We start from the raw sequence: 27,931 nt of genomic DNA on the forward strand, positions 1-27,931 counted from the left end.
CAAAATTTAAGTGCCTTGAAAGTACCAACTCACTTGAAAATTGCTATGCTGATTAAAATTGACCACTTGGCCATTCGTTGAAAATCACCGCCCTGGGCTTTAGGCTAAGTGCTGAGGATAGAGAGATGAATTTGTCATAGACTCTGGAGACTAGAATTTGGAGCTGGCTTAGTTTAGATGACTATAACAGCTTCCTGCCTAGTCTCCCTGCCTGCATTGTCCCTCACTATTCCCTGGCTCCAGCTTCCACCATCATGTGACTGACAAACCAGTCTTCTTCATCATTTTCATCATTCATTTCCATGCCTGAAAACCTTCAATACCTCTCTTGTGCTATCACCTCTTCATTTGCTATATACCATCTTATATTATTCAGTAATTTTTATTCCAGTTAGTCTTCTTGTCTCAGCTGAAACTGTTATAGTTAGTACTTAGAACTTATAGATAAGGTTGCCTTTGAGAGACTTTAACTTAATCAACAGGTGATGAAAGGAGTCCAACCTCTCTGAGGCTCTTGGGAACAGCTTCTTGACTACTAATGAGTAGTATTAACATATCTAAGGAAAGAAAGATGTGGTCTACAATGCAACTTGGAATAGAGGAAAGCCAGAGAGGTAAACTTTAGCTGGATGCACCCAACATTATCTTGGGACAAAGACATTGGAAATAGGGGAACCTATTCCTTCAGGGCTATTTGTTTCTTCTGGCTGGTGAGAGGTCCTGCTTTATATCTGTTCTATTTATCTGGTTAAGATACTTAGCATTCTTCTCATCTTTGATCCCCTGGATGAAATACTCTCTTTTTATTATGAGTTGTGAGAATGCCATGAGAGTACTTACTAGTTTACTAATTCTACCTTCCAGGTACTCACAGACTGAGGTGGGGTGCCTCTGCTAAGATGTTATACATTCTGGTCAATGGAAAATTATATCGCCATTGTGACTTAATCAGCTGGTACTCTGGTTTACACTTTTGAATTTATTCTTTGTGAGTCTGATTATCTAAGTCTCATAACCTCAGTTTATGTGAATCTGATAGTTAAGTAAAGGTTTTAGTGAAAAAGATGTAATTATGGACCAAGAGAAAATATAGAACATTTTTTAAATCTTGTGGTTGAAATGCTTCTTTTAAGTAGGACATAAAATCTAGAAGCTGTAGAGGAAAAAAATTAAAATTTAAAACTATGTAATAAAAAATACTATAAACAAATTTGAAAGACATGATAGACTGGGATCACATATTTGCAACATACATAATAAATAAAGGATTAGTAACTATAATATATGAAAAGAACCTAATAATGAATAAGGAAAGGCCAACCTGAAAGAAAAACAGGCAAAGGGTGTGAATTAGAAAAGTCACAGAAAATATGTTTGATATTAATATGTCTAAGAAACATTTGAAAAATAGTTCCAGTTCACTTTTAACTAAAGAAATGAAATTAAATTAGCAGTGATATGCCCCTTCCACAAGATTGATGTAATTTTAAAAAGATATATGACAGGGTATCTTAGTTTGGGCTGCTGTAACAAAGTACCATAGACTGGGTGGCTTATAAACAACAGGAATTTATTTCTCAAAGATCTGGAGGCTGGAAGCCTGAGATCGCGGTTCTGGTGAGGGCTTGCAGACAACACAGTTGCACACAGCCAGCTCTTCTGGGTTGCAGACAGTGGACTTCTTGTATCCTCACTTGGTTGAAAGAGGACAAGAGAGCTCTCTAGGGTCTCTTTTGCAAATGACCTAGTTAACTCCTGAAGGCCCTACCTCCTGATACCCTCACGTTGGCGGTTTGAATTTCGACATATGAATCTGGAGGGGACATAAACATTCACTCCATAATGGAGAGGTGTGTCACTGCTATTCAACTGAAAAATTGATCATGCTTTTAATATAATTGATGAGGGTGTGGGGAAACAGATATTTTCAAATACTGCTAATGGGATATACCTTGGTACAGCTTCTTTTGGAGCATTTATCAGACTGTGCCTCTTGCTATTGTATTTGAAGGGCAATTTGGCTAAGAACAAAATTCATAGACTTTATTTTCTTCCTCTCAGAACTTTCAAGTCATTGTCCTGTTGTTTTTCGGACGTTGCTTTCGTCCTTTTACCCCAGTAGCTTCATTCATCTCAGTTGGTTCAACTTAAGTATTTTTTCCCCCAGAAAAGGATCTTATGCCCTTTATTCCCTATATTCTCACTTGTTTGAGAATGTTTGTCTTTGGCTTGTACACATAAATGACAACTTGACCAGATATAGTATTCTTGGGCTCACTCCATGTCTCCTGAAACTGCAGTCATTGAATGTTGCTGTGAAGTCTGAGGGCCAACCTGATTCTTCCTTCTTTTAGGTGACTTGCTTTTTCTGCTTGGATGACTGAGGAGTTCCTTTTTCATTCTTAAAGCTGAATAACTTAATCAGGATAGATCTTGGTTTCAATTATGCATTATCTGTTTTTCTTGGAGCACAGTATATTCTTTTAATGTAGAGATTCAGTTCTCCATGGTTCTTCACATCAGAAAAGTTTCTTCTGTTATATATTAAAACATTCTCCTACCTCAGCCTCCCAAGAAGCTGGGACTACAGGCACCCACCACCACACCCGGCTAATTTTTTGTATTTTTTAGTAGAGACAGGGTTTCGCTGTGTTAGCCAGGATGGCCTCGATCTCCTGACCTCGTGATCTGCCCACCTCGGCCTCCCAAAGTGCTGGGATTACAGGCGTGAGCCACCATGCCCGGCCTTAAATGATCTCTTTAGAGTACATTGCTGGAAGTAGGATTACTATGTCAAGAGGTACACACATTTTATATTATGTTACCCATAGCCAAACTATTTCTAGAAAGGTGGTTCACACTTATACTCTCAACAAAAGGGCAGGTGAGTCCTCATTTTCCTCACCTACAGTGGATTTGGTCAATCTTCCTAGTCTTCTCCAACCTATAAGTAAAATATGATAGTTCATTGTTTTATTTATATTTTTTCTTTAGGCTATTAGCCATTTGTAGTTCTTAATTTGGGAATTGTCCGTCATGCAATTTCACCATTTTCTATTGGGTTGTTAGTTTTTTCTTGTTCATTTATGATCAAATTGGATATATGTTATTAGCTCTTTTAAATTAAATATTATAAACATTTTCTCTATTTGTTATTTGTCTTTCAGTCTTATTTATGGTGTTTCTTGCTAGGCAGAATATGCATATTTGTATGTAGTTAATATTTTCCCTTTATGGCTTCTGGGTTTTGGAATATGTTTTGAGAGACCTTCTTCACCTCCAAGACTATGCAAATATTTGCCCATGTTTTCTTCAAGTATTTTTATGGTTTTATGTTTTTCTCTAGGTCTAAAGAGTGAGGTAGGGATGCAGCTTTATTTTTTTCCAAATGACTGGCCAGTTATTCCAAAATCATCTGCTGAATTATTCAATGTATCTCCACTGATAACATTTAGTGATTATTTATCATGCGCCAGACACTTACTAAATCCTCTGCATACCTAATCTAGTTTAATCTTTACATCAAGTAGTGACAAAACAAGATTTTCATTTATAGCACACATGTGCAGATTTTGTCTTTAATGGAGAAAATAGATTGGCAGGGTATAGATAGATAGATAACAGGGGATTTATTATGGGAATCAGCTGACGCAATTATGGAAGCCAGGAAGTCCCACAACATGCCCCCCACAAGCTGTAGATCCTAGGAAGCTGGTGGTGTAATATATCTGAGTTCAAGGCCCGAGAACTGAGAGAGCCAATGGTGTAAGTCCTGGAGTCAGAAGGCCCAAGAACCTAGAACTCTGATGTCTGAGGGCAGGAGAAGGTAGGTGTTCCAGTCAAGAAGAAAGAAAGTGAATCCACCCTTCCTCCACCTTTTCGTTCCATCTGAGCCCTCAATGATTGGATGATGCCAGCCTACATTGGTGAGGGTAGATAATCTTTACTCAGTCTACTGATTCAAATGCTAATCTCTTCCAGAAACAGTCTCATACCCAGAAATAATGTTTTACCAGCTATCTGAGCATCCCTTAGCCCAGTCAAGTTGACATATAAAATTAACCGTTGCAATTGGGGAAAGAATGATTGCAGAAGACCCATTATTTATGTCATCCAGGCAAGAGGCTCCTTTGAAGCTCTGTATTCTAACACCTTACTGTGTATGGCACATAGTAGGTAACAAGTGGAATGAAACTTGTCCATGAAAAATGATGGTGACTTGAACGGAGGTTGGGAGCGGTGGCAGTAGAGATGGAAAAAAGTGAAAAAATTTGAGAAATAACTTGAAGACAGAATTAACAGGTCTTCATGATTATTTAAATACGGCGAGATATGAGAGCAGGAAATGTCAAAGATGGCTCAGATTTCTGGCAGAGATAGATTTAATGGAATATTGATGAGTTTACTTTTGAACAGGCTGAGTTGAAGGTACCTTGGAGATAATCCATTTGAAGAAGTCAGGTAAGCACTTAGATGTATCAGTCCAGAACTCCAACAACAAGGTATAAGTTTGAGGAGCATATGCATGTTGATAGTAACTGAAGCCATAGGAAAAGTTAAAATTACTTCAGGAAGGGATATTGAATGAAAAGAGAAGCACTCCTAGGACAGATCCCTGAAAAACTCTCCTACTTAAAGGTTTAATAGAACATGAAGGAGGAGTCAGTAAAAATGTTTGCAAAAGGGCAGCCAGAGAAATAAGAGGAATTGGGAGAGTGTGGTGTTTTAGAAGACCGGAAAAAGAATAATTAAGGAGAGAGTTCAGGGTAATTCTAACAGAGCAAATGAAATGATGGGCCATGAACTGTAAGCTTGACAAATGGGGAAGTGAAGACAAACAGGGAGTAATAGAAAGAAAGGGCCAATAAACTGCTATTCAAATGAAAGTGAAGAATAGTTGCAGTTGGACTAGCTTAATAATGAGCTGGGACCAGGCGCAGTGGCTCACACCTGTAATCCCAACACTTTGGGAGGCTGAGGTGGGTGGATCACGAGGTCAGGAGATCAAGACCATTCTGGCTAACATGGTGAAACCCCATCTCTACTAAAAAAATACAAAAAATTAGCCAGGCGCGGTGGTGGGCACCTGTAGTCCCAGCTACTTGGGAGGCTGAGGCAGGAGAATGGCGTGAACCAGGGAGGCGGAGCTTGCAGTTAGCCGAGATCGTGCCACTGCACTCCAGCCTGGGTGACAGAGTGAGACTCCATCTCAAAAAAATAAAATAAAAAATAAAAACATAATTAACTGGAAGCATAGGTGTTTGTCGTCAGAAAGTAGACTATCTGAATTAGTGATTTTAGAAGTAGAGAGAGTTTTAGGTCATGATGACAAGATCGAGGGAGTGACTGTGAGGGTGGGTGGTTGAATAGCATTGTAGGAGGACATGGGAGATACTGTGGATCTCTCTCGAGGACTCTGAAGTCACTTAGGATGATGGCAGTACTCATGGCACAAGAGAAGACAGTAAGCCAAGTGCCACTGTCTTCCGTGAGGTAGGAAGATTACAGTTACCAATCACAGAGAGAGTAGCAGGGGTTTTCACAAAAGGGTGGAAAAGCCATGGACTCTGAGTAGCCCTGGGAAGCATCCTCATCTCCTGACAGTACATAGGTGTGAGAATATGAGCGGATCTCTCTTGAGGGAGCTGCAGGGTAAGTGGTGTAGAGAGAGCCAGGTTTAGATAAAGCATCAGGTGGAAGGAACATTCAGAGGAAAGTGTTTGAGGGCGTAGGAGAGTTGAAATTCCAAAGGGCAAATGGAAGGTTTTGGCAGGGAGAGAAGAGAGGGATTGGATACTTCCACACTTAGGGAAGTATGTAGCATTTTAGGAATGATAGTTCATATAGGACAAATATGGGAAGAGACAAGGTATCTATATTTGGAGTTTTCACCTATGAAAATAGGAATGAAACTTGATAGGTTTAGTCTCACTTAGCCCTCAGAGAAGAGTGGACACAAGGGCTTAACAAAAGTCAGCTGTGGTCTGGAAAGTCCTGCAAACATTTATTTTCACACAGAGATATGATTAGTCATAGGAGATGCAGCAGAGGTTAATAGTAGAGAACAAAAAACTTGAAGTTCAAGGTTCTTTGAGGAGAGGGATGAACAGTGGCTCTAAGAAGATTGGATTAGACCCAGGATTCACTGGTACCCTGTTTAATCAAGGCTTGGAGGTCTTGATGTTTGTAGCTTGGGACAGGGTAGGTGTGAAAGGGACTGAAGAGTGGCCCAGGAGTGCTTCAGCAGCACATACACTAAAATTGGAATGATACAGAGATTAGCATGGCCCCCTGCACAAGAATGACACAAACATTTGTGAAACCTTTCATATTAAAAAAAAAAAAAAAAAAAAAGGCCTTTTCTTTCTTTTTTTTTTTTTTTTTTTGAGACGAAGTCTTGCTCTGTAGCCCAGGCTGGAATGCAGTGGCACAATCTTGACTCACTGCAACCTCTGCCTCCCAGGTCAAGCAATTCTCCTGCCTCAGCCTCACGAGTAGCTGGGATTACAGGCATGCTCCACAATGCCCAGCTAATTTTTTTTTGTATTTTTTAGTAGAGATAGGGTTTCACCATATTGGCCAGGCTGGTCTTGAACTCCTGCCTCAGCCTCCCAAAGTGCTGGGATTACAGGCGTGAGCCACCACGCCTGGCCAAAGAATGGCCTTTTCTTGCTCCTAGATCTATAGGTGCAGATATAGTTTAGAACTTCATGTATCTGTTATATTACAAGTTTTATTTTTACTCCTCAAGTATAGAAATAACATCTAAACTATTATTTTTAAATATTTGCACTTGTTCTTACAGGTTAAATATTTAATTATTTGGGCCGTTTCCCCCAAATTTCACTCTTATTTTAGCATATTCTATATTTGCTTAATTTTTAATTTAAGTAATTATTTTTATTAAGTTAATGTCAACACTAAAAATTGGTTTTGAGTTGGTATAGTGATAGAATTCAGAAGTCTTAACAAAACTGAAAGTTGTCACATTTCAGGAGGTAAAGTATAAAGCTTAGTTTTTAATTTGTCCTTTCCTTGCCAACACCTTATAGAATCAATAGAAAATACATTAGCAGAACGAGGCCAGTATCATACACAGTGCACTTTCCTCACCACCCTTAGCTCCTTGTAACTTCTTGCTTCACTGAATTTCTGAGAACCTTTTTGTCTCTAATACTCACTTGGTAATTTTTGTGGATATATTCCATTCTTTTCTCTCTGTGGAAGCTCTTTGTTTTTTACCTACATATAATCAGTTTAAGATGCCTATTTTTCCCCATTTTAACAGCTCTGAAATGGGGATGCATCTTATAATCTAAACTATCTTTGATTTGATAACATATAGTACTTTGTATCACTCCCCCAAACAGCCTAGTATAATTCCCAACACACAGCAAGCACTGAACAAATGTTTGTTTATTGGTTGATTATATGTACATTAAGAAGAGGTCATATAATTCGAATTATTACTTAAATACAAATGTTAACCTGACTTCTAGCACATCCTCGAACTCTTAAGGTTCATAAGTTTTTAATTCGATAAAATGTGAGATTATTTCAAAAAAGAGGAAACAGGCCAGGCGTGGTGGCTCATGCCTGTAATCCTAGCACTTTGGTAGGCTGAGGTGGGTGGATCACCTGAAGTCAGGAGTTCAAGACCAGCCTGGCCAACATGGCAAAACCTCTACTAAAAATACAAAATTAGCCGGACGTGGTGGCAAATTCCTGTAATCCCAGCTACTTGGGAGGCTGAGGCAGGAGAATTGCTTGAACCTGGGAGGCAGAGGTTGCCGTGAGCCAAGATCATGCCACTGTACTCCAGCCTGGGCAACAGAGCGAGACTCCATTAAAAAAAAAAAAAAAAAAGGAAACAAATAAGGAAAATGTAATTATTTACCTTCTTTTATAATATTTAAAAATGGATTTAATATTTAAAAGGCATTCCGTAATGATACCTACCTTACTTTTATGTAAAATTTGTCACACACAAAAAAATTCCTATAACATAGGAAGAAAAATCTGTTAGAAGAGAGAAAGTGTATGATTTACCTGAGTTCTACAACTAGTCAATGTCTTGGCTTCTTGCTTGTAGTACTTGTTCTTTTTACTAGACTCTGTTGTTCCATGGAAAGGCAGATATACAAAATGCCTTCTTAAATGCAACCCATTTTTGCAGAGTGTTTTTAAAAAGTGATTGCCATCAAGTGAAATTCTAACTGCATATGTGCTGCTGCATTCATTTCTTTCTAGTCTTCAAAAGAAAGGCATGGAAAAGATACGACAGAGCTGAAGTATAATGCTTATTAGGTGTCGTTCAATGAGGAGGGCAGTAAAAAGTGAAACTAGTATTATTGCATAATAAAGAGCACCTTATTTAGCTCTTGGGAAAGATTGAAGGATATTTACTGCAAAAATGCAATTTTCACGAACTTTGAAGGAATCATCACAAGAGTCAACCCATTTTCCAACTTAGAACCTTTAAGTCATTCCCATCATGTGTTTCTATTCCTTTATTTCACGTGGTTCCTCTGCAATTTCTCTTTCGTGCCACTCCGTTGCTTAGCTTCTATTCGACTTTTGGAGGAATTTTCACTTCTACATTTCTACATATTGATTTCTGGGCTCTCCTTAGGTTAGGTTACCCCTTTCCTGCTTTTATTTTTGTTGCAATGATACCTTTTTTTTTTTTTTTTTGAGACGGAGTCTTGCTCCATCGCCAGGCTGGAGTGCAGTGGCCCAATCTCAGTTCACTGCAACTTCCGCCTCCCGAGTTCAAGCGATTCTCCTCCCTCAGCCTCCCGAGTAGCTGGGATTACAGGCATGTGCCACTATGCCCAGCTAATTTTTTTAGTTTTTTTTTTTTTTTTTTTTTTAATTAGAGACAAGGTTTCACTATGTTGGCCAGGATGGTCTCGATCTCTTGTCCTCAGGTGATCCGCCCATCTCGGCCTCCCAAAGTACTGGGATTACAGGCGTGAGCCACTGTGCCCGGCCAGATCTTCCTTTTTCAATTATTTCTTTACATTTAGTTAGTTAGTTTTGCTTTTTTAGCCATGTTAACTTTTTGAGAAGGTTCCTTGATCTGAGTTTCAACTATTTTATCTGTGAAATATGGATGAAAATGCCTACCTATCAGGGTTTTTTTTTGTGAAAATTAAGTGACACCACTTACTTAAAAGTGGCTAGTGGAATACCTGCTTCATTTTATAGTTGGCTCTGCATAAAATATTATTCAGTTCAGGCCGGGCACTGTGCTCACGCCTGTAATCTCAACACTCTGGGAGGCCGAGGCGGGTGGATCACCTGAGGTTGGGAGTTCAAGACCAGCCTGACCAACATGGAAAAACCCCATCTCTACTAAAAATACAAAATTAGCCAGGCAAGGTGGCGTATGCCTGTAATCCCAGGTACTCAGGAGGCTGAGGCAGGAGAATTGCTTGAACCTGGGAGGTGGAGGTTGCCATGAGACGAGATCGCACCATTGCGCTCCAGCCTGGGCAACAAGAGCGAGACTCTATCTCAAAAAAAAAGAAAAAAAATTCAGTTCAGTACATCCCTTCAACGTGAACTCACTTTAATTCCTTGCCATGCTCTTGTATTAAATGTTATTGCCCATAATTTACTTAAATTTTCCAAATTCATGTAATCTTCTTGTAGGCCAGCCATGTAACTTATCTGGACACTTTGAGAGTGTAAAGGGGCAGGCACCATCAATTATTATGTTAAGACAACAGGTGTAAATTGGGACTGTCTTAGGCAAATTAGAATGTAGCCTATCAGCCCTCTCCTGACTACAGTAGACTCTGCTTTCTACCTTGGAATTACTTTCACGGCGCCCTATTCAGGACCCCATTTCTTTTCTAACCTCCTTGTTGAGTATACATTTTCCCCTTTGTCATTACCACCACCAGTACCTATGCTTGGAACTGCATATGTTTACTTTCTAAACCACCCAGTCTCCTTCACCAACTTCTCCATTTCCATCAAAGACTAGACCACACTTCAGAGTTTATCTGATTTTCCATATTCCTTCAAGTCTCATATCCAGTCAATTGGCAGTTTGTTTATTTAATTCTATAAGTCTTTATTGAACATTTACTTTGTGCCAGATACCAAGTGAAGTGCTAGGGATAAAACTACAAATAAGATATAATCCAACTTTGGGAGGCTGAGGTGGGAGGATCACTTGAACCCTGTAGGTGGAGGTTGCAGTGAACCAAGATCGAGCCACTGCATTCCAGCCTGGGCAACAAAGTGAGACCTTATTTCAAAGAAAAGAAAAGAAAGAAAGAAATAGAGATAGAGAGAAAGAGAGAGAGAGAGATGAGAGAGAGAAAGAGAGAAAGAAGGAAGGAAGGAAGGAAAAGGAAAGGAAAGGAGGAAGGAGAAAGGAAGGAAGGAAGGAAAGAAGGAAGAGAAAAAAGAGAAAGAGAGTTAAACGTGTAAAGAAATAATTACAATACAGGGTAAGTGCAAAAAGAGAGTCTTTGGTATATTGGTGATGCTAACATGGAAGTTATCAACTCTGCTTGGAGTGGTTCCAGGAAGGTTTTGCAGAAATAAAGACAAACTCTACCTGTAGCTGATTGTATGAATTAATAAACATGTTATTACCTACTATATGCTAGATACTATGTTATGTACCAGGAATGCACTGATAAGCAAGATAGGCATGGGTCCTGTCTCTCTGGAGTTTATAGACTATTAGGGAAGACAGTATAAAAGCAAAGGGTGTTAAAAAGGAGAAGAAAGGATGAGGCATCCTGTGAACATACAAAGAGGGAACTAGCCAGCTCCGCTTCCAGTTCCAGAACAGTTAAGCTGAAACCTAAAGAGATGACTAGGATTAGCTAGGTAGCTATTAAAATAGGTGGAGGTAGGGATTGATAGAAGAGGGAGAGAGCAAAGTCTTAAGGTGAGAGCATGCAAAGCGCTGAAGCATTGAGAGAAGACCAATATGGCTGGAGAGCAGAGAGAAGTGGAAATGCAGGTAGATGTCGGAAAATACAAGACCTTGTGGATCACATTAAAGATTTTAGGAATTTATCCAAAGGTCAATGGGAAGCCTTTTTATTTATTTATTTATTTTTTTAGGACGGAGTCTAGCTCAGTCGCCCAGGCTGGAGTGCAGTGTCGCCATCTCCGCTCACTGCAAGCTCCGCATCCCGGGTTCCGCCATTCTCCTGCCTCAGCCTCCCAAGTAGCTGGGACTACAGGCGCCCGCCCCCGCGCCCAGCTAATTTTTTGTATTTTTAGTAGAGATGGGGTTTCACTGTGTTAGCTAGGATGGTCTCCATCTCCTGACCTCATGATCCACCTGCCTCGGCCTCCCAAAGTGCTGGGATTACAGGCATGAGGGAAGCCATAATTTAAGCATTAAAAGTGATATACAGATTTGCTCTTTTAAAAAGGAGGCTGTTGCAATAGCTTGGACAACAGGTGATATTGGTTAAAAAAAAAGGGAGGAATTGATGGTTTTTAGAAATATCTAGGAGATCTAATGGCAAATTAGTGGCCAGGTGTGGTGGCTCACGCCTGTAATCCCAGCACTTTGGGAGGCTGAGGCAGGCAGATAACCTGAGGTCGGGAGTTCGAGACCAGCCTGACCAACATGGAGAAACCCCATCTCTACTAAAAATACAAAATTAGCCGGGCGTGGTGGTGCATCCCTATAATCCCAGCTACTCGGCAGGCTGAGGCAGAATTGCTTGAACCTGGGAAGTGGAGGTTGCAGTGAGCTGAGATTGCACCACTGCACTCCAGCCTGGACAACAAGATCAAAACTCTGTCTCAAAAAAAGAAAAAAAAAAAAAAAGGCAAAATTAGTAATTGATTTGGTATGGATGGTGGAGAAGGAGTAGTCAAGGATGACTCTCAGATTTCTGCCTTGAACCACTGGTTATCTGGTACTGTTATTTACTGAGTTGAGGAACACCAAAGGAGGAGAGACGGTTTGGGAATGAAGATGATGAGTCCAGATTTGGATATGCAGAGTTTGAGGTGCCAGTGAAATATTCAGGTTAGGTAGGCTATTGGGTATGAGGGTCTGAAGCTACAGATTGAAGAGCTTTAGGTATATCCATGGTAAGAAAGCCATAGGAGTAAATGCATTTACCTCAGGAAAAACTCAAAGTGGGAAAAGAAGCATACATTCAACAGAACCCTAAAAACATTGAATGGTCCCATAAAGAGGTGACAAAAATGGGCAAGAATGAGCTACTAGTGAGGTAAAAAGAAAATCAGAAAGGTGTGATGTCCCCAAAGTCAAGGGAAGAAAGCATTTCAAGGAAGGAATGTCAGGTAAAATGGGAAATAAAAATTGATGACCTTACTGAGAGTCATATTTTTGAGGAATGGCAGACACAAAATCCAGATTGATGAGCTTGAAGAGTAGGTGGGAGGTGAAAAAGTAAAGATGGGGTCTGGAAGCAACACGTTCACAAGCTTGACTGGGAAGAGGGAGGAGATAGCATTAGAGCTGGAGAAGGATGTGGATGAAGGACTAAGGAGGATTTTTATTTCTTTTTTAAAAAATCTCTCTCTCTCTCTCTCTTTTGAATGAGAAATGCTTGAGTGTGTTTAAGTGCTGAATGGAAAGAATTATTAAAGAGGACGAGATTGGAAACATGAAAAAGGTGCTACAGGTGCAAAGGCCCCCAAAGAAGACCAGGGCTCCAAAGCACAGGTGGAGTTGTCCAGCCTTTCATTGGAGGAGGGCTTCTTCCCTCTCTATAACAGGAGAGAACAAGGAAAGAGGGGACAGGAGCAAGTAAGGGGTGTGAAGTTGAAGTCTTCCACTTGACAGCTTTTAATCTTTCAAGAATAGTTGCTCAATAAATATTTATTGAATCGATGAATGAATACGAGCAAATAACATGAATCTGAAATCTGCACACTTCCCTCTTTTCCTTCAGAAGCATTCTATTGTCTAGAAAAGCTTGGGGATGACAGTGAAGGTGAGCAAGATTCAGAGTACTTTTAGGAAGAGGAAGAAGGATGTTTCCAAATCAAACAATAAGGATGCTAAAATCTTGCTCCAAATGGAAATCAGCAGGGAATAGCTGCTCTATTGGATAAGGTGAAAGTAAAATGGCTGGCTATCCGTTCTATACAGGTTTGTTCTGATCTATGCTTAAAAACAAAATCCTTTTCAATTTCTACAAGTTTCAAGTCACAAACTTTCACTTTGAGGGGAGAGCATGGAGCTCTCACCTATTGAACCCTTACTATTTGCCAATAACTGTGGTGAGTACCTTTTATTTAATCTTCATATCAAGTTCATAAAGTTAACATGTCTCCATTTTAAGCTTGTGGAAACAGAGCTTCAGAGAAGGTAAATGTGACAAGGTCGTTCAACCAATAAGCGGTAGAAATAGGATTCAAACCCAGATCTGCCTTCAGTTGCTCTTAACTATGATGCTATATTTCCATGAAATTTTAATAACTCTTATCACTGCAAATACTCTTTATGACACAACTCTTGAGTAAATTGTTCCCTGACATACCATGGGCATTATTCTTGTAATATTTTCCATTCTTCAATATTCAACTTTATATCTTTTAATGTCCTACTTAAATCTTATCTTTGTCCAAAACACTTAAGGACATCTCAAACCATGATGGTTTCTCTGGCTTTTGAAAACCTATAGCAGTTTGCCTGTATTATCCATTTGATATATTTTATCTACATTATAAAATTGAGTTTGGGTTTATTTAACCTTTCTTTTGATTATGAGTTAATGCTACAATTCTACAAGCTTCTTAGGGGATAGGAGGTGCATTTTCTGCCTTTTGGGGGGATGGGGCAGGCATCTTTTACAGTTTCTTCCTACTGCCTTGATTCATACATAGTAAGTGGTCAGTAAATATTTGTTGCTAGATTGCCAGATGGTCAATCTTGGCATTGATATTGGTCTAATGTCTTTGGGAGCTGCCTGCAACTACTTCAGAAAGTTTCTGGTTGGAGTCAATATGAAAAATGGAGGATTTATTATTTCTGCTGTGAATTTATTTTTTCTTTTTGGGTGATAAAACTGGAAATCTCAAAAAGACTCCTGGTTTGTGTGTTGGGCATTGGTGGGGGAGATTCCTTTTGAAAGTGAGTGTGGAAAAGCAGACTTTTTATTTTGTAGAGGTTTTTTGAAGCTTACAAGTCCTTATATATATATTTTAAAAGTCCAAATTGCTCGAACTTGAAGTTCCCCTCCTCCTTTCTCCTCCTTCAGGGCCTTTTTCTAAACCTACTTCCCTTAAAATGACTTTTATTGATTTTCACTCAATGAGAGTTATTCTTCAGAATGAGGATGGAGGGGTCAGAGAGAGAAATTTACCCTGTGTTACCTGTGGAATAGGTGTGCATTTGTATCCAGTCTTGCTTTATTTGTTCTGTTTCCTGTATCCAGAAACCCACACACTGGGGATCATTAGGTCCTCTGTGTCTTGGTCGGAGCTTGAGTACAGTATACTAATAGATCAATTTATGTGTTCATTCATTCAGCAAACATTTATTGAGCAGGCATGTCCTAGGCATTGGAGATACTAAGATGAATAAGACATAGTCACTGCCCTCAATGACCTCCAGATGTACAAGAAGACACCAGCCTGAAGGGGCTGGGGTCAGGGAACAAGGCAACTGAATATCCTCCGTCAGGAAATCCTAAGAGAATAAAAAGACCAGTCTTGTAAGATAAATATAAACATCTAATCAACTTAGCCAATTAGAAAACCATTTTTAAGAAAAGGCAATCTTTTACCAATATGTCCGGTGTTTCTTTTGCATTTTTTCCTCACTAATTTCTTTGTCTCCAGTCTTACTCCTCTCCAGGCTACATTTAAAATTGCCTCCAATTTTATTTTTCTAAACCCCGATCTGATCATGCCATTCCTGTTTTGAGAATTCTCATTCATTCATTGTACACATTTTATCAATCACCTACTGGGATGTTTCCCGTGAGTGTGAAGTGTTTGGGATGCAGTGGTACGCAAGCAGGCCCTACATTCAAGAAGCTTTAGAATCTAGACCAGGTAGTACTTGCTGAATCTTGTCCTTTTATCTAAATCAGTTCAGTCCAATAGACACCAGTATCTGTTGTGGTAAGTACCATGCAAAACAACTAAGACAGAATTCTGCTTTAAGCAGATCAGAGTCTAGTAAGGAACCTGAAAACAATAGATAATTCCAGTACAATGTGATGAGTGAATAGCTGCATGCATAGACTGCTATGATAATCAGGTTTGAGGAGAAGAGAGGCTGGTGGGCAGGGTGGCTTCCTGGAAGAGACCATCCCAAGCAAAGTCTTGAAGTATAAATAGGAGTTGGTTAGACACTGGGAGTGTCCAGTTAGTTCCTTAATGTGACAAACAAGATCTTTCATAGTCCATTAATCTATTTTTCCAGTCTCTCCTTGTATCTTCTACACCTTTTTTTTTCCCCTCCCAGCCCAATTTCTGAATGTTTTTCAAGTTAGGAACGAATGCCCCTGGATTATTTAGTGTTGTGCTTTGGATTTGAGAAAGTACCAAATAAATATGGTGCATCTTTCTGGAGCATCAGTTCTATCAAATGATAAGTAATTTAAAACATGGTTTTATATTAAAGCTTAATATATTTGTGGAGTTGAAGGCAAAATTTCCATTCATTTTTCAAGATAAAACAGGATACATACATTTCAAGCTAGTGGCAAGCCATTTTAGGCTTGCCCTTAGACACCACCATCTGTACCACCTCTTTCTTGTGGAAAAATTTGAGATGTACTATTGGAATATGGCAGGAAATTTTATGTGCCTTTGCATATGCTATTTTGCTATTTGCTCATCCTGGAGTGCTCTTCCCATTTTTCTCCCTTGATAAACTCTACTTATCCTTCAAAGCCCAACTTAAGTGTCATTCCATATAACAGTCATTTTTAACGAAGCTTAAATGTCATCCCATATGACGGTTATTTTTTAAAAACCCACTTGTGTCCCTGCCTCCTTTCCTAATAGCTCCATAACTCAGTACCTCCTTCTTTTGTATTTCTACCACCCTATACTCAGAATTTCCATTATAGCACTGCTCACATTGTACCATATATATTTGCTTTCCTATCCATCTCTGCTACTGGACTATAAACCTCTGTAGGGCAGGCACTATTATTTATCTTTCTATTCTTAGTGACTGGCACTTGGTAGACACTCAATAAATGTCTATTGAATTTGTGGACCATTCCTTACTCTGCATCACCTCTGCTCTTATATAAAGTGATATCTCCTTTACTTCTCATCTTCAGGGAATGATGTGTTCCACAAAAGTATATTTTCCAGACAACTGAAATTTACTTCTTAAAGTATCAAAATCTGCTGTTTAAATCATGTTGGTAGGAATTTATTTTTCTGTATTTTCACACGTGTGCTAGCTCTCGTAAGTAAAATATACTAAGCATAATGTGTTCCTTGATGACCTATCCCCAAAAGTATCAGGGTATGTTTGGTTGGAATTCATGACATCCACTGGGACCACTGATGGGATAGGGCTTTTTGCCTTCACACCAAATAACCCCATTTTCTTGTAGTTTTTGAGTTATGGTGCTTGCTTCTTATAGTTCGGTCACCATTTCTCATTGTCAGTGTTCTTGCTCTAACAACACTACCCTTTGCTCTTTTTATATACGTTTCAATGGATATTAAAATTACAAAACTAATATATGTTCACTGAAAACAAACAGAAGTCTATGGAGTAAAAAGTCAAAGTCCTCCCTTCATTTCTGTCTAACCCCCAACCGTGTCACATCCACACTCACACTCCCTAGCCATAACCATTGTTAACAGTTTAATGTATCCCTACAGGCCTTTTTCTGTCAATGTATGTGTACATGTATATGGACAAATATCAAATCATATTATACATACTGTTATATGACTTGCTTTTCTCACTCGACAATATATAATAGGTATCCTTCTATGTCAGTACATCTTAGTCTATATCATTCTTTTTAATGGCTGCCCCCTTTTAATTTGACAATCTTAATCAGCTGTGAATGGGAAAGCCAAATAATCAAGCTTATTAGAATTGTACCTAAGAAAGAATAAATCGGCTCTGAATGAAGGCTTGTGTAATTCTCCTAGGAGGGAAATGTGTTAACTTTAGTGCATGGACTTTGTAATGTTTATTTTGGCTATTCTGGGACCCTTTTTGCTTATTTCCTGCTTCATTGTGTTTTGGATAGCTGAGGTTGCTGGACGTATGACCTGTGAATTAGTGAGGTATTACATATTCAATTTTGCATTATATAATTTTGCTCTGGTTTTATGAGGGATTTGCATTTAATTTTTTCATTTAGATTGCTGTTATAGACAGTGATTAGTTCTTCGAGTTTCTAAGTACTTGCATCGTAGTGAGGACCACTGCGTGTGGTAGCAGCTAAAAATATTTGGCTTGATGATTGAACAGGCCTTCTTATCTGTATCATCTATCTGTGAGAATGTGCACTGGACCTATGGGAGCTCTCTAAGTTGATTTGAGGGAGCCTTTTACTACTGATGAACATTAAAGTACTGACATCATCTTGTGCTATAAATAATAAAATCTTATTTAGGATTTATATAGACTCTTCCTTCTGCTTTCATCTACCATACTAAAATGGCTAAATCTTGTTGATGCTACCTTTTAGATCTCACTGTAATGTGTCCCCTCCTCTCCACTCACTCTGCCCCAGTACCTTGGTTCAGGCTCTACTGTATCTCAACTGAATTACCTGAGATAGACTTTTTAATTGGCCTCACTGCCTCTTGTCTAACCTCCACCTTGCCCACTCAGCAACTAGTGCTTGTTTTAAAACAGAAATCCTACCATGCCACACCCCTAAAACCCTTTAGGGGTTTCTCATCATCTATAGGATAACGTCCACTTTCCTTAGCTTAGTATACAAAGCCTTTTGTGATTTGACCCACTTCTCCTGCCTATCTCTTGCTGCCCAATGTTTCATACTTCAATTTCTAGGGAAATCAGTGGCTTATAATTCCTTTAACACACCACACAAGAGAATTCTCAATAAATGCTTGTTAAATGAATGAATGAAATACCTTATGTAGCTAGGGTGACCATTCAACCTGCTTGGCCCAGGATGGCCCTTATTCACATTTGTCATCCCAGTGTAATTATTAAAAGTGTCCCTTTTTTAATCATCAAACTTATCTCAGATCAATAAATTCTAAGGTCATCCTTATTATAGTAATTATCAGATTGATTTCTAACTCTTTCTTTTTTTCCTCTACTAGATGGTGAGCTCTTTGAGGACAGGAGTTCATTTTTACATCCTCGTTTATTCATTCAACTAAGAGACTGATGCTGTTAGGTGCTTAGGGTATGATGTAGAATGCAACAAACAAACATGGTTCTTGACATCATGAAGTTTACAATCCAGCAGGAAATAATAATTTAGTGGAAAGAATAGAGCCTAACATAATAAATGTTGGTGTATGAGTGAACAATTAAACATGGATTAGAAGTTCCGCAACAGGCCAGGCGTGGTGGCTCACCCCTGTAATCCCAGCACTTTGGGAGGCCGAGGCAAGTGGATCACTTGAAGTCAGGAGTTTGAGACCAGCCTGGCCAACATGGTGAAACCCTATTTCTACTAAAAATTATTTGGGCGTGGAGGGGCATGCCTGTAATCCTAGCTATTCAGGAGGCTGAGGTAAGAGAATCGCTTGAACTCGGGAGGCAGAGGTTGCAGTAAGCCGAGATCACACCACTGCACTCCAGCCTGGGTGAGAGAGTGAGACTCCATCTCAAAAATAAATAAATAAATAAATAAATAAATAAAAATAAAGTTCCTCAACAATCCTGATACCATGAATTACAGAAATAGTCATAAGTGTAGAACTCTAAGTGATCAAATTAACAATTTATTTAGAGTTGCCAATTAAAATTTTAAAATACAAACAGCACACATATATGTAAACATGCTTAATATTTAGATGCTACCTTAATGTTAAACGTGAGTAAAAAGGACAACGAAATAATAGCAAGAATGAGATTCTGAGTCTCATTCTTTTTAGACAATTTATAATCCTATGTGGTTCTCTGCAAAGTGGATTATCAGTGTGTACTCCATTCCTCCGCACCCTCCCTTTTTTTTCCAGACAAGAAATCTGAGGTTTTAGACACTGAACCACGAAACAAAGGAATGACCTTTTTTTATTTTTTTGGCTCCCAGACATGATCTCGGCTCACTGCAACCTCCACCTCCCAGGTTCAAGCGATTCTCCTGCCTTGGCCTCCTGAGTAGCTAGGATTACAGGCATGTGCCACTATGCCCGGCTACTTTTTGTATTTTTAGTAGAGATGGGGTTTCACCATGTTGGTCAGGCTGGTCTCGAACTCCTGACCTCTTGTTCCACCCGCCTCGGCCTCCCGAAGTGTTGGCATTACAGTCGTGAGCCACCGCGCCCGGCCAGGAATGACTTCTTAAACCAGGATTTGATTTTGGTTGAACTTTGCTTTCAGAACTAGAACTACCTGCTATCCAAGACTTGTTAACCACGTTCTCATGGGCAAATTACAAAACCCTTTCAACCTCAGTTTCCTCTCATAAACTAGTGGTAATATTATCTCCAGAATTAATCTTAGGAGTAAATGAGATTATGTAAAGGCATTTAGTCCCATAACCGGGCTCCTAGAAAGCACTCAGGAATGTTAGTTCTCTATCCGTTTCCCCTATTTATCTTTCTGTGTTTGATGAATTATAGGATGATATGAAGTGATTTGAAAAGAACTGTAATATAAACATCAATAAAACACCAATAAAAAGTTTATTCTCACATCTGGATGCTAAACTAGGCCTTCACCTCCTCCAAAAGGTACAGTTTTATTAATATTCATTTATTATTTTATTATTATAGTCAAAGACCCAGAGAAGCATTCCAGGAACAAAGCAGCAGGTAAGATTTTTCTGGAAAAAGGTAGAGATTTTGAGGGAGCCAGGATTTGGGGGTCATTTAAGCAGCAGTGGATGTCAGTCTTCAAGCTTTGCCCATTTGCTCTTGGTCCCTTTTGGTTCAGGAAAGGAAGAAGAACAAGCACCAAACCATTCACTGAGACCTTTGCGGGTTGGGGAGGAGGGATGTAAACAAAAGTCAACGCTCTCTTTGGTTTACAATGGCTGGCGACCCCAAGACTTCCAAGCTCTTTGGTGAGGGCCAGTAGGTCTGTTCTCCAGGAGTGCCCTGGGTCTGGACTTCATTTCCCAGAGTCCCTTAGTGCCCTAATGTATTCAGTGCTCAGAGTGCCTGTATGTGTGTGAGTGTGAGAGAATGTGTGCGTGCGTGTGTGTGTGCGCGCGTGTGTGTCTCTCCGAGTCCCTGGGAGAGTGGAGGCTCATTCACTGATTAGAGCCAGCGCTGAGAGGCAGCACTGCTCCTTCTCTCACGCCAACCGAGTCTTTTGATCTGTACATGCAATCCCAGGCAGCTCGCGAACACAAACCCGGGGCCAGCCGCCTACTGCTGCTGCTGCCGCTGCCGCTGCCGCCGCCGCCGCCGCCGCTGCCTCCGCCGGCTCTGCGCACCCGGGACTTTTCATGCACCACACTCTCCGCCTGCTTCCCTCCGTGTCCTGAAAAGTCCGACCGTTCTCCCAAGGAATTTCCGCGGCAAGTATGGAGAGCAGAAAGGGGTGTGGACGTGTGTGCGTACCCAAGAGGGGTGGGTGCGAGGGCAGCCGGCTTGTTCAGGAACCTGGCTAACTTTCCGGGTCCGTTTCCTAGGGATTCGGGCGGTTCCCCCCGGACGGAGGCAGGGGCTGGGACTGGGACTGGCGCGTCTTGGATCATCGCAACGGAGCCTCTCGGCATCGGCGCCCTGCGCGCTCCGTGCGCTGCCTCGCTCAAACTTTCCGTCTTGAGTTTTCCTTAATGTGTTTTATTTGGGGAGGGGGGGAGGTGCAAGGGGGAGGGACCAGACGCGGGAATTGGACAAGTAGGGAGGGTTAGGGCACTGCAAGGGAAGGGAGCAGGAGTTCTTTTCTCCATCTTTCAATAAGCCCCATTCCCACTTTGTTCGGGTCGATCGCGAGAGTGCCTTCTCGCCGGGCTCCCTGGTGCACCCCCCGGTGATTTCCGGGCTCCCCTGTGTACCCCGCGTTGATTTCCGGCGAGGCCAGGGCTGGGTGGTACTCAGTGGGGAGCACGAGGCGGCGGGCGGATGGAGAAGGGGCGATCCGAATGAGAAACGACCCCTACAGCCTCCACCCCACACACAGCCGGCTCCGCGGGGTACCCGGGGAGTGACTGTTTAGCCCGGAACCCCGGGTGCTCGGCTGACTTTTTCCTAGCCCGGGCGGGTGTGAAGGGTGTGGAGGGAGGGAGGTGGGGTGGGATAGGGGGATCCTCTGCCGGCAGGAAGGAGGCAGGTGCTAGCATAGAGGCGGATCATTCTAAATGCCACCGGTAAACTCCCCACTCCGGTGGGTTGGACCGGCCTGGCAGTAGAGCAGCCCGACACGTGGGATCTCCCGGGATTTTCGGGGTCGGGACCCCCTCTCCCATCGGTTCTACTGAGCAAGGCGGGAGGACGATCGTGGAGACAAGGGCGCCTTACTCTGTTTGTAGTTTTATTTTTATCTTAGACCTGCCTTAAACTGAGTAACAATTTCTCTTCTGACTTGAGAACAAAACTTTTTAGTGAGCACGCCGGTCGCTGCTGTCCTGCGGCCACTGCCGCCGCGCTTATCAGCCCGGGCCGAGCGACCTTCTCTGCCCGGAGCCCAGCCCCGCCACCGCGCTCCGGAGACTCTGGCCTCCCCCACCCCACCCCCGCCCCCCAACCCGGGGCTTTTCAGGGCTCGGCCTGGGCGTTTCGCCTTTGTGCTTTGTAAGAGAAAGCCTTTTCTTCCAGGGCACAACAAACTTGGGCGGAGAGCTTCCGTGTGGCCCCCCCGGGCGAGGCCGCCCACGGTGGTGAGGCCATCCGAGGGGATGCCCGGTTCGTCCCCCGCTCCAGGAGCCTCTCCGAGAGCTCGCGGCCCAGGTCGACCCAAGCTGGCGAGGGCGCGCAGGAGTCCCGAAGTAGCGGGAACTAGGGCAGCCAGGAGGCAGGGGAAGAGCTCTCGCTTCCCGTTAACACTCTGCATTCTCGGGTCTTGGATGCAGCTCCAGCGGAGAGCCCATGTTCCGGCCCTGAGCCGGGTGCGCGTCGCACTGGGTGGGTGCATGGGGCCCGGGCCATAGGTGTGGGGGCACAGCCCTGCCTGGCTGGCCCGGGTCGTCTGGGGTCTCCTGCCTGCGCCGGCCCCCTGCCCCGGGAGCCGCTGAGGGGGAGAGCACGGCGCTCGCTGCCCACGACGCCCAGCAGCCACGTCTTGCCTCTCGCCTCCGCTCCGGACTCGGCTTGAGGGGCAAAGGGGAGAGAAAGGAAAAATAAAGAGAAAAAAGGGCGTCAGTGAGGAAGCAGCGAGGAGACTAGGGGGAGCAGAGTGGGCAGGGGGCCTTTGCCTTGCCTGGCCTCCTCCTCTGTCCGTCTCGCGGGCTCTTCCTGCAAAGGGGAATGAGCAGAGGGGGGAAAGGCAGAAAGAGCGTCGAGGAAAAGTGGTGCTGGCGTCTTCTGTGCCGATCCCTCCTGGCCCTCAGAGACCCGGCAAAAGTGGCGTGAGTTCGCTCTCTGCGCTTCGGGGCGAGGTTGGGGAAGGCCGAAGAAGGGGCGGCGACGCGTCGCGCCGCTGGTGGCCGACGGGGCCGGGGCCGGGGCCGGGCGCGGAGCGAGCGGGGACACACACCTGTTCTGCGAGCCGCGCCGTGTGCCGCGGCCGGACGGCCGCCGTGCGGGCCGCAGAATCCTCCCTTCCGCACCGCGCATCCGCAGTCCAGGAGCTGGAAGGGCCCGGCAGCCCCGCGCCGGTCCGCATTTGCAGGAGAGCTGGAGTGGAGGAGCCCGCGGCTGCCCGCTGAAGCGGTGGCGCGCGGCGGCGGGACCCGGGTGACCCCCAGGGCGGGGCTGCTCGGGGGCTGGAGGTCCTTGGACTTTGGTCGAAGGCTGGCAGCTCTGAGCCCCTGCCCCGCGGGCCCCGCGCGGCTGCGGACCAGGGGCCCTTGCACGTGTCGGTTCTTCCCGGACTGGCGCCTTGGTTGCCCAAAGTTAGGCGCAGATCGTTTCGTGCAGAGGTTGTTGGGACCTAGAGTATTCTATATACAAAGGCAACCGAGAGCCGGAGGGAGAGGTCAGGCCAAAGAGTAGTGGGCTTGGCTCCGCGTTGGCCCCAAGTTTATGTAGGTTTCGCCTTCACCTCTCTTCCCCCGTTTCTCCTGAAAGAGTTGATTTTTTCCCAGTCGAGACTCTTCCGACCTGAATAATGCACCCTCTCGCTAAGCCCGTATCCCAGCGATCCCGCACTCTCGGACTGGCCCGGGCTGTCTCGGATTCGCACCCGTTGGCCAAGCTGGGCCTGAATCCGGGTCCAAATCTAGGACCGATACCCGGCCGTGCCTGAAGCACAGGCGTCGGCCCTAGCCCGGGAACTGTGTTGGCCTTATGTTCCCTGAGCTGTCGCATATGGTGGTAAAATTTCTGTTAGAGCGGTGTTTCCAAATACCCTCTGGGCATTTGGTGTGCGGGAATTCTCTTCAAGCGAAGTCTGTGAACTTAAAAAAAAAAAAAATTCTTTCCTGCGTTCTTAACAACCCCCCACTACTCTGCCTCATTTCCCATTGTTCTTTGCTTTTTAAGTTCCCTGTTAATTTTTTAAAAGTTTATTTATGCAAAGGAAAAATATCGTTTAATTTGTTCTATTATTTTAATTCCTGGCTTTTGGAAACGGTTCAGAGACCACAAAAATGTCACCTGTTGTAATAAGCAGAGGAGTGTTGTGTGTGCATTTTAATTGCCAGCAGAGCCATAGTTTGGTGGGCGCCCTGAGCTCGGCTCCGGGAAAGAGCCCTTTGCAGCTTTCTTTGTGGCAGTCATTTGCAAATGGGTTTGGCTCTCAGCTACGGCAGAGGCAGCGGCAGCAGCCACCGCTTCCTTCTACGCCGATCCCGGGCGCAGGTCAGGAAGCCCAGACCCTGGACCGGGATGGGCAGAGGATGGGATGGGAGATTACCTACTCTCTGAGACTTTGTCTTGGGCTTTCGGTTTTTCTGTGCGAAAGTGGCTAGTTCGCTCCGCAGAGCGCGGAGCGCTGCGCATCAGCCCAGCCTCAGACATTTTCACGTTCCAAACGCGGGCGTCTTCGTTTCATTTGTCTTGGTTCTGGCATGTTTAACCACGCAATTAGTAATCTCACTAATTATTCAGATAGCTGGCGTTTTGTAATCACTTTAAAGCAGGATCGGGAGTGTGATTTAAGAAACAAACAAACTCCCACAGATACGGAACTGAACCAAACCCATCACGTCAAGGATTTGAAATTTTTTTTAACTCAATATTTGTTGGTCCCTCCGTCCAGCCTTACTGCCTGCCAGACAATTTATTTAGCTTCGTGGATTGATCCCTCCTCCTTGTTTAGTTAATTCAACAAAGACTTTTTGCAATCTGTTTGGAGTTTGTCTGATGCCGTGGAAAAGTAGCTGATGATTTATTTGGTTGCTTTTCGATTTCTGTCTTCAGCCCTTCTTTCTCCTCCTTTCAGCGGGGATGTCAGCTGTTATTACTTCCTATTGATCCCTTTGCAAAGTGAGAAGTGAACTAAAATTAATGTCAATTCCAGTGCTCGGATCAATAGCTGGAGTTATTTTAATCTGGATTTGCACGAAGTGCTAAATTAAAAAAAATCAGCATAGAGTCAGAAAAGTAACAGTTACTTACTTTCCCTTTGCCCAGTTCTTCACAGTCACCCAAATGCTCCATCAAGCTGATTATCTTACAATCCATATTTTTTTAATTAAGAGGGTCAGTTAGTTTTCTTATTTTGGGTTCTGTGTTTAAACCCATGACATTTTGACATTGGGAGTGTATTAACTATAGATTTTCATAATGACTGTGGTCGGCTGAAGCCTCATCTATACAAGTTGTTAATGTGAGGAGAGGGTAAGAAAGAAAAGGGAAAAGAAAAAAGCACTCCCCCTCCCCCATGGAGAGCAACACGCCCACGCAGTGGAGTAAGAGAGATGTGGCCTGGAAAAATATTGTTGATTTATTTTCAGTGTAATGAAGTTTTCAAATGAATAACCAGGGTTGAGTGATTCACCGGGTTCTGTTGGAGTGTCCGGTGCTGTCACCAGATTCCTAATTTATGAAACTCATTTAAGATAATGAGGTGATCTAGGAAGTAAAAATAGCAAGTGAATCCTGGGGCGGGGGGAGGTCGTATTGTGAGGGGGAAACATTCCTCCCTTCACACTCAGTGTGTTATGTTTGTCCTTTTCTCCAGTTTGCCTCATATAATATTGCTTGTTGATAGACAAGTAGCTATTTCTGTTGTGAAGAGCTGCTTGGAACCCTTGGAACAGCCCTAGACCCACTTTCAGAGCGTCCATGTTGTGTGACCATTAATCTGACTAGAAAACAGCCAAGAACAGGATTCCCAGACTTGTCAGGCTAACTGGCTGTCCTTGGCAGATCATTCCCTGCACTGCTATAACTTGACAGGAAAGTTATTTAAAATTTGGAAGAGAGAAAAATCCGTTAATGTGAGATACATAATCTGGTAATTTAGCAATGATGTCTATAAGGAAAGATGCCAAATGAGGAAGCAGTCTGATGGTGTCCACTCATCTTCCCAATTAATAACAGTCATTGACACGTCTGCTACAGGATGGGAGAAGGAAATACTCTCTTTGCACTGCATTAAGCCAGGAGGATTCATCTACCGTTTAACTGAGGTTTCTCTATTTGAGGGAATACCAAAGATACTCCAGGTGGGCTTTTTAAAAGGAAGGAGGTAGATTTTATTTCTGATATGACTCTCCATTTAAAGGCTGTAATTTGTAGCAGACGGTGATTTTTGGTTATGCTTTGAGTTTCATTAAGTTTCTATTTCATGTATATTTTTGATGCTAATAAGTCCTGGTATTCGTCTTTATGTTGTCCTGGCTTTTGATATATAGCCCTTCTCCCAGCCCCCACTCAAAATACACTTTGGAATGGAACCAGCGACTATGAAAATGTACAACCTAAATTTACAAGGGAAACTGAAAGAAGTCTCTCCGAACTCCGATTTGTTCCGAGGGCCTTTATTGGACATCAGCTCTGACTGGGCCAATAAGCAGAGCAAAATAAGTCAGAAATTTTGTTAACATTTTGTTCTAAATGTTAATGGCAAATCCAAGGCAGTTTACAAATCTACTTAAGAGTGAGTGCATTAGTAACTAAAATTACCGATCCGTTCTTTGCTGCCCTTAGAAGACAGACGCTTCTAGAGAGCGTATGCCAAAGGCACCCATTATGGTTTTAAATATTGTCAGAGACGCCAGGCATTTTATTGATGAAGGTTTTGTTCCTTCTCAGAAAAGAGAAATAGAAAGCCCATGTGATTAGAGAGGGGTGTGCATCAAAATAAATGTTAATGCTGTTTGTTCACATAGCACTTTTTTCTGGAAACGGTCTTAGATGATACATGAAGATGTGTGTGTGTGTGTATGTATGTGCCAATGTGTATCATTTATCCATGTGTATACTTTGTACTAACTAATATGTACAAGTGCTCCTGGTCTGGATGAACTTGAATTAGGGATATTTCAGTATCAGGGAGTTGTTAGGGGAGATGAAGAGAGGATGCATATGTGGGGAATCGTATATGTAGAATGTGGTCTCTGAACATCAGGCCTGCCATGAGTGGCCTGTGGATGCAGGTGGAAGCACTTTAAAACATAGACCCCCACTTAATCTACTGGATGGCTTGGCCTTCCAAAGCTCATTTGTTCAGGGAATATCGTATTTGGAGGTTTTATGATATTTTTTTCTTTGCTGGGCTCAGGCGCATTTCACCCGGAACGTGTAGGGACCAAAGTCAGCTACGCGTACATCACAGTAAGTTGTCTATTGATTTTCCTGAATGAAAATGGTCTGATGCTGCTGCCCACTGGCTCCTAAAGCCTGTGGTGTCTCTTGCCCGAGCATCTGTAAGCCAGAAGGATGGTGTTTCGATCACTTGGGGGTTTCCCTTTTTTTCCTCCCCCTGACTTTCCTCCCCCTTCTTTTTTTCTCTTTGCTGTTTCTACAGGTCTTAGAAGGGAATGATTCCCCAGTAATATTCCCTGCCCTGACCCAAGGTGCCGCTTGGCCTCCCTCCCAGGGAAGACTGCTTCTTGTGTAACGCCGGCCACAGAAAGAGACTCCGATGGACTTACACCGGGCAGCCTTCAAGATGGAGAACTCATCCTACCTTCCCAACCCTCTGGCATCCCCAGCACTGATGGTCCTGGCATCCACGGCTGAGGCCAGCCGTGATGCTTCCATCCCTTGTCAGCAGCCACGACCCTTTGGTGTACCTGTCTCAGTTGACAAGGACGTGCATATTCCTTTCACCAACGGTTCCTATACCTTTGCCTCTATGTACCATCGGCAAGGTGGGGTGCCAGGCACTTTTGCCAATCGTGATTTCCCCCCTTCTCTACTACACCTCCATCCTCAATTTGCTCCCCCAAATCTAGATTGCACCCCAATCAGTATGCTGAATCATAGTGGTGTGGGGGCTTTCCGGCCCTTTGCCTCCACCGAGGACCGGGAGAGCTATCAGTCAGCCTTTACGCCGGCCAAGCGACTTAAGAACTGCCATGACACAGAATCTCCCCACTTACGCTTCTCAGATGCAGATGGCAAGGAATATGACTTTGGGACACAGCTGCCATCTAGCTCCCCCGGTTCACTAAAGGTTGATGACACTGGGAAGAAGATTTTTGCTGTCTCTGGCCTCATTTCTGATCGGGAAGCATCATCTAGCCCAGAGGATCGGAATGACAGATGTAAGTACTTTGGTTCGAGCCCTCCCGTACCCCCAGTAAGCCCTGCCTCACTGTGATGT

At 43.0% G+C, this 27,931-nt stretch overlaps 1 protein-coding gene and 1 pseudogene across 5 annotated transcripts in view; both read left to right on the forward strand.

The window, feature by feature from the left end:
- Positions 1-6,235: 6,235 nt before the first annotated feature.
- Positions 6,236-6,336, forward strand: LOC116272009 (annotated as a pseudogene).
- Positions 6,337-20,268: 13,932 nt separating this feature from the next.
- The window catches only part of RNF220 (ring finger protein 220), a 252,268-nt gene continuing 244,605 nt past the window's right edge, over positions 20,269-27,931 (forward strand). For 2 of the 5 annotated variants that reach the window (XM_003891765.5, XM_009207219.4), the window contains exons 1-2: positions 20,269-20,630; positions 27,131-27,872. In XM_003891765.5, coding sequence (XP_003891814.2) covers positions 27,248-27,872 — 625 coding nt within the window. In that variant the 5' untranslated portion in view covers positions 20,269-20,630; positions 27,131-27,247. Of the gene's footprint in view, positions 20,635-21,866; positions 22,180-27,130; positions 27,873-27,931 lie in introns of those variants that run through there. The other 3 variants (XM_017960854.2, XM_017960866.3, XM_017960861.2) reach the window with 2 other exon arrangements.

This window comes from Papio anubis, chromosome 1 (genome assembly GCF_008728515.1).
Source record: "Papio anubis isolate 15944 chromosome 1, Panubis1.0, whole genome shotgun sequence".
In the NCBI taxonomy this organism is placed as follows: Eukaryota; Metazoa; Chordata; class Mammalia; order Primates; family Cercopithecidae; genus Papio; species Papio anubis.